This window comes from Phoxinus phoxinus, assembly GCF_949152265.1.
Source record: "Phoxinus phoxinus genome assembly, chromosome: 11".
Lineage (NCBI taxonomy): Eukaryota > Metazoa > Chordata > Actinopteri > Cypriniformes > Leuciscidae > Phoxinus > Phoxinus phoxinus.
The window spans coordinates 1,371,983-1,378,544 of NC_136886.1; the positions used below are offsets into that span (position 1 = coordinate 1,371,983).

Here is a 6,562-nt window from a genome sequence, read left to right on the forward strand (position 1 = left end):
TAACACACACACTCTAACACACACACTCTAACACACACATTCTAACACACACATTCTAACACACACACATTCTAACACACACACACACTCTAACACACACACACACTCTAACACACACACACACTCTAACACACACACACACACTCTAACACACACACACACACACACACACACTCACACACACACACTCTCTAACACACACACACACTCTCTAACACACACACGCACACTCTAACACACACACACGCACACTCTAACACACACACACACACACACACACACTCTAACACACACACATACACACACTCTAACACACACTCTACCACATACACTCTACCACACACACACACAAGAACATGCATATAAATTGATAAATCCATAAAAAAAATTTGGAAAATATTTATATAGTTTTTTTTAATATTTTAAATATGAGGGAAGAACCAAACACTAAACTTGGTTACCGTATTTATCTGACAAAATTATTTGTAAAAAAAAAAGCAAACTGCAGCTCCGAGTTTAATTTTACTATTGACTACAACACAATCAGTTATCAATATTTAGTTCGTTCTCTCTTGTTTTTGCATGTGTTCATAATTTCTTTGTATGACAGCCCGGCCAAAAATTATTGTCGCACAATTTTTCATGTTTCATTGCGTTATTATCACAAATAAGACGATCGACTCCAAGCGCAACTACGCAATATGACTAGACTACAAAATCTTCAACACATTTTTAATAATATTTGAATAAAGAGTGGAAATGTGATTTTTTCAGACTGGACTATATATATATATAAATGCAGTTTTTTTGTCTTTTCAATATAATCTAATTTCAAGTACGCCTCCATTTTCTTCCAAAAAACATCATGGCGCTTTAATAACGCCATTTATTGTCCATTGTCATTTATGGTCGGACACCTATTCATAATTTCCCTCTTCATAACACTGTTTTTATTGTTATTTATGGTAGAATATTTAAAAAAAGAAAATTAATAAAGACTACCGGTAAATTTAAAATAATTTTAGAAATGTATGTATATTTTATTTGTTTTTAACAGGATTTTTTTTTTCTCATTCAATAATTTTCTTTCCACTCGTGTTTTATGAAAGTCATCAACTGAAGGTGTGCACAGATGTGTATTTCTGATTGTTTGGTGTGTGTGTGTGTGTGTTTCAGGGAGATAAAGTACGAGCTCTAAAAGCTCAGAAAGTGGAGAAGTCCGTCATCGGGGAAGAAGTCGCCAAATTAATCGAGCTGAAAAAACAACTTTGTCTCGCGGAGGGCAAGAGCCCCGCGCCAGCGCCTCCGAAAGGGAAGAAGAAATGAGAGAAAAGGTGAACATGGAGAAGAAATAAACACTTTGTATTTTTTACAATATTTTCTGGGAACTATGCGGAATATTTAACCACTCTTATAAAAATGCAACCAATCTTTTTTTAAAAGCAGTGAAATCTGTCAGGATCATTTTAACAATGCAATAAAATCAGTGTATTACCCGTTTAATTTTTCTGATTTGTTACTGTGGCGCGATCATGTATTTAATTCAACACTCAATAAACACCCAGACAAAACCTCACAGAGTCGATTCAGTTCATATGAAAAAATTTAATAGCAAAATGTGTGTAGTACAAGTCTAAATAAAATTCAGATAAAAATTTGCTACGCTAATACAGTAATTCGGCATGCACGTTTATTATTTTAACAGGATGATGATTACATGTCATGATTATGACATCCACGTATAGAAAAATAGGCATGGATCAGAGGCAGAGAGCGTTATAAACTGCTATTGTTCAAAGTTTCAAGAGAAATAAGTGAGAGCAAAATCACATTCATAGTTTCCCCTTCATCTAAACACACACACACACACACACACGAGGCCTCGGGTTGATGGTGAGCGCAGAGCAACGGCTCACGATCGATCAGAATAACAGTCCTGAGCTTCTAATCTCAACACATTTAAAGCCCTGTCGGTTACACATCTGACGATTACAATCTCGACTCGCTTCTACAATCTGTGTCACAGAAACAATCACGCCGCTTCCTCTACAAGCTCTTTATTGGCGTCTCTCCTCGCCTGCGCTGCGTCCCCTACAGAAACACTCACACTGAACGATCCGCTCTCCGGGACTCACAGCTGATCAACTTTGGGTGGTTTCATATCATTTGGCTTTTTACCAGATCAATCTCACGAACACGGTCAAAACACCCCGACTTCTATAATTTCCTTAATTTAAACAAACGTGTTTTTTTTAGTACCATTAAGATTTTTGGCATTAATTTCAAACTGCATGTTTATTGATGTAATGCAAAATATCTCTCTTTAATTTGTGTTCTTGGATAATTTAAGCATTTGTTTTACTCTCAAATTTTTGCGGATTTAAATGTTTAATACAGTCATTTTAATATAGTGCAAAAACCTAGGTTTAAAAAAAAAAAAAATCTAATTTCTTCTTTGCTTTTGATATTTTATTGCTGTAATGCAATCTCATTCTTTAATTTATTCGTATTGTCATTCGTATTGTCATTCATTAATTTCTATCATTTAAACACCATAATAGTACTTGTCTTTAAAAAAAATTTAAACCTAATTTCTTCTTTTCTTTGATATTTAATTGCTGTAATGAAATCTCATTCTTTATTTGTTTAAAGTGTCATTTGTTACATTTAAAAACATTTAAAGCAAAAATTAAAGGCAAGTGGCTTTTAAATGTTTTTAAATGTACCGATGTTTACTTACAGCAATAAAAAAATCAAAGAAGAGAAGAAATTAGGTTTAAAAAATGTAAGACAAGTACTATTATGATGTTTTAATGTTAGAAATTAACAAATGACAATAAGAATAAATTAAAGAATGAGATTGCATTACAGCAATAAAAAAATAATGCATTACTGTCATTTTAATTTACTGCAATTTTTTTGCTGATTTAAATGTTTAATACATTGTATTAGTCATTTAAATTTAGTGCAAAAAAACTGGAAAAACCTTTGTAAAATAAGGTTTATTTTGTTTAATTTCATATTTGCTTTTACTATTTTTATTACTGTAATAACATTTAAACATTATAGCAGCGCTTGCCTTTAATTTTTGCTGATTTTAAAAGAATGCATTAGTCGTTTTTAATTTTATTTTATTTTTGTGTGTAAAATCAGGCTTTATTTTCCCATTTATCTAATTTCATATTTGCTTTAGTTATTTTTATTTATCATAATTCGCGAAATTCTTTAAACTGTAACATTTATCACAGTTACAAACATTATATTAAATTAGGCTTTTGCTTTTTCATCTAATTTCTTCTTGTGATATTTTTATCAATGTAATGAAATCTCATTCTTTACTTTATTCAAAGTGTCAAAGTGTAACATTGAAACATCAATGCGTTGTAATTGCACTGAAACCGGCTTTGTGTTCTTTATGGCGAACCGAATTGTGTTCGGGGTGAGGTTTGACCGGGGACGTGTTTCTTTCCGTTGCGCTCCACATTCTTTCTTTTCTACGGCTTAATCTGACGTTCTCTTTCTCTCTCGGCGGGAGACGCTCTGTAAACCTCCTTCTCTTTCTCCCCCCGTCCCACATGTCTTTTATCCCCTTCTAAATGTGCATTTCATGGTCAATTGTTCAACCGCTTCAGTCCTGTTGCTCTTCACCTCCTGGTGTTGACGAGTCTCTCGATGAGCGCGCGCCTCGTCCTCTGCACCTCCTCTCCCAAGCGCTCGATCTCGGCTTTGAGGCGTTCGTTCTGATCCGTCAGCTCCTGCACTTTCCTCTCGTTCTCCTGCTCGCGCTCTCTCCTGCTCTTCTTCCCGGGGGATGGAGAGCACAGCGTGTCTGTGCTTCGCTTTCTCTTTCCGGGACGCGAGGAGGCGGGAGGGGACGCGGGCGGGGAGCAGTTTAGTGACGGCGAGCGGGACGCCGATGAGCAGGACGACGTGTCGGGAACCGTCGGGAGTTCCTCCTCGCTAACAGCCGGAGACGAAGGCGGATTGAGGTGGTATCCGCCGCTAACCATCGTTTCAACCGAGCCAACGCCTCCTTCGCTCAGCAGCTCGAAGAACTCCGGCGGAAGCAAGTCTCCTCCGGACGAGATGTGTTCGGAATCGGCTCTCCGGTCGTCCTGCCGTGGAGGCGTTGGCGTAGTCGGCGGGTCGTCGGTAACGCGTTGCACGCCATCTCCCCATACCTGCCCCTCCGTCAACCAGGTGAGCGAACAGCTCTCCAACACATCCAGAAACTCAGGCTCCTTCTGCATTGAGAAGAGAAACCGTTAGGGAAAAACGTGTACGGACGCGACTATAGCACAGCGTTTGACGTTACTGACCTCGGAGCAAGGCGGGGCTCGCGTAAGTTTGGCCCCGCCTCCGTCGGAGCCCAATATATCCTGTAGGTCTTCATACCACGCCTCCAACTCTGCACCACACAGCGGCCCCACACCAGGGGGGTATAGCCACTCCGCAGTCATCGCACCAATCAGTCGCTATCCACAGACACAACACGATATGCTCCCACACCTAGCACACCAGACCTGGCCCACATAAAAATACATAAACTATCTAAAAGAAGAAATAAACAAACCTCTGAATGCTGTTGCTGTACTGTGATGATGAGACGATACATCTAGTGGGAGCTTTAACACATCAGCAGCACACCTGCGCCGCAGGTTTTGGGAATAGCAGATTTATTTGGGTGACCCGCTATATTATACGAGACATTAAGATTGACTGCTCGGCCACTGGGTGCAACAAGGACACATAGTGGACGAGCAGCGTTACTGCACAGTATATAATCAGCTTTATGGAGTTTCAGATGCATGCATTGACTGAAAAATAATTATTATAGCCTGTTTAGTGTTTGTTTATATTGAAATCATTGTTCACTTCAAAAAATATCAAATAAAAATATTAAAAGGTGCTCACCTTTAAAAGAGTCTCTTGTCAATCAAGTTTGAATGTGGGTTGGCGGCGATATTTTGTCCCAATAATTCTAGAGAAATCAAAAATGCAACGTGTCAAGCTCATAGTACTTGGTTACAAAATCTATTTAAAAAAAAAAAGTGAAGAATGTTAAAAAATGATCTATATCAGCTGTGAAACAAGCAGAACACATGCAAGAACAAAGATGAAGATGTATCATAGAGGGAGGGGCTTGTGAATAATAAAGAACGATTGAATGGTCGTAAAAAAAATAAGCCGTAGTAATTATTGATTCTTTAATCTAGAATCTAAAATTAGGTCATTGTGATTTTTTTTTATGTAAACAAAGGCGCATTGTTGCTCGAGGGCGCCCTCTGCGTGAGTCTGAGCGCTGACAGTCTGTCAAAACAAGCTGAATGAACCTCGCTTTCAATGCGAAGACGTTCAAGTTCAGATGAAATCACACCTCAGAACTCATTTGAGATGTAAACGCGACAAACACGCTACTTTAGATGTCTGTGAGACAATGAAAACAGCCCTAAAATATGCACCTGAGGCACTCCCAAGTGTTTTATTATTTTTATATAAATCCTAATGCGGTGTAAAGCGACATAACTAAATAAATACAATTAATATGATCTATTATTACAGCATACATAATTATGTTATGGAGTTTATTTGTAGTATTCTGGCTTGTTACTTCAAAGATGATTAAATCGAATATTTAAAAAATAATAGTCAGTTGTAAAATTACACGATAATTAACTTAATTAAATTAAATAGTTTAAATAAATTTTATTTTATAAACTGTCAATCTGAAGCGGTGGTTTTACGAAACTGACAGCGAGCCAATGACGTCATGGAATCAAAGTACAGGAGCGAGGAAACAAAGGGCGAACACTTCGCACCAAAATAACACTTTAAAAGTACTTTAACGACATAAAAACACAACGAGTTAGCCATAATGACTACATCCATTTGATTACTTAAACTGTAAAAAGTTAATGTAGCGCAGTTCCGTTAACGCAGTGTCACTGTCGATCAATAACACATAACAAAATAACCGTTAAAAATAAAACGTTCGCAAAAAAAGTTCTCGGGAGCGCGTATGAAATGCCGCGATTGTGACGAAATGACAGCTGTCATTGCGTGGGTTTGTAAGCAAGTAGTAAAGTAAAAATAAACCAGGAAATAAAAGCGCAACGATGTTGCGTTAAATAAAGAAGATAGCGGACGGGAAAGGAGGAGAATCCTGTGAAATTTGAGTTGAGCAACTGTATTCCAAAAACAGCCCGGGATAGTCGCCAAAACACGCGCATTCCTGTATCCCAAAAGGAAAAGCTTGACATACACCAACAAGAAAAGTACATCAGATCACAATAAAGAATAGAGAAATAGATAGATGACACTTACCCTTTTCTTTTTATTATTTCTTTTCCTCGGTTGTTTCGGATTCAGGGTCTGTGTGTGTTTTTGTAGAGATTGGTGATAGCTCATGTTAACCATTGTTCAGTTGAAGTCACCGAGTGTGGATTTCGGAAACTCCCGGGGACATTTATAGAGTGACTCCAACCGAACTCTGGGGGAAGGATCTCAAGGTGCAACCTAACCGAGATTACGAGGAACTGACAGGAGATGGTCGGCCGTGCGC

General features: G+C 38.0%; 2 protein-coding genes across 6 annotated transcripts in view; one reads left to right on the forward strand and one right to left on the reverse strand.

The window, feature by feature from the left end:
- Positions 1 to 3,150, forward strand: part of mars1 (methionyl-tRNA synthetase 1) — a 29,796-nt gene extending 26,646 nt beyond the window's left edge. Inside the window, exon 21 of one of the 2 annotated variants that reach the window (XM_079627461.1) lies at positions 1,177 to 3,150. In XM_079627461.1, the coding sequence (XP_079483587.1) occupies positions 1,177 to 1,326 (150 nt within the window). In that variant the 3' untranslated portion in view covers positions 1,327 to 3,150. The remainder of the gene's footprint in view (positions 1 to 1,176) is intronic. The other variant, XM_079627460.1, reaches the window with a different exon arrangement.
- Positions 1,591 to 6,562, reverse strand: ddit3 (DNA-damage-inducible transcript 3; the record flags this gene model as incomplete). Of its 4 annotated transcripts, none has more annotated exons than XM_079627462.1 (4): positions 6,325 to 6,562; positions 4,915 to 4,981; positions 4,320 to 4,523; positions 1,591 to 4,244 (listed from the first exon to the last, which is right to left on the reverse strand). In XM_079627462.1, the coding sequence occupies exons 3-4, from the start codon at positions 4,458 to 4,460 to the stop codon at positions 3,645 to 3,647; spliced, it is 741 nt and encodes a 246-aa protein (XP_079483588.1). In that variant the 5' UTR covers positions 4,461 to 4,523; positions 4,915 to 4,981; positions 6,325 to 6,562. The 4 variants fall into 4 exon arrangements, with proteins under 4 accessions (XP_079483588.1, XP_079483589.1, XP_079483591.1 ...); XM_079627463.1 differs by having other exon boundaries at positions 3,645 to 4,244; positions 4,320 to 4,692; positions 6,325 to 6,496; XM_079627465.1 differs by having other exon boundaries at positions 3,645 to 4,244; positions 4,320 to 4,647; positions 6,325 to 6,492.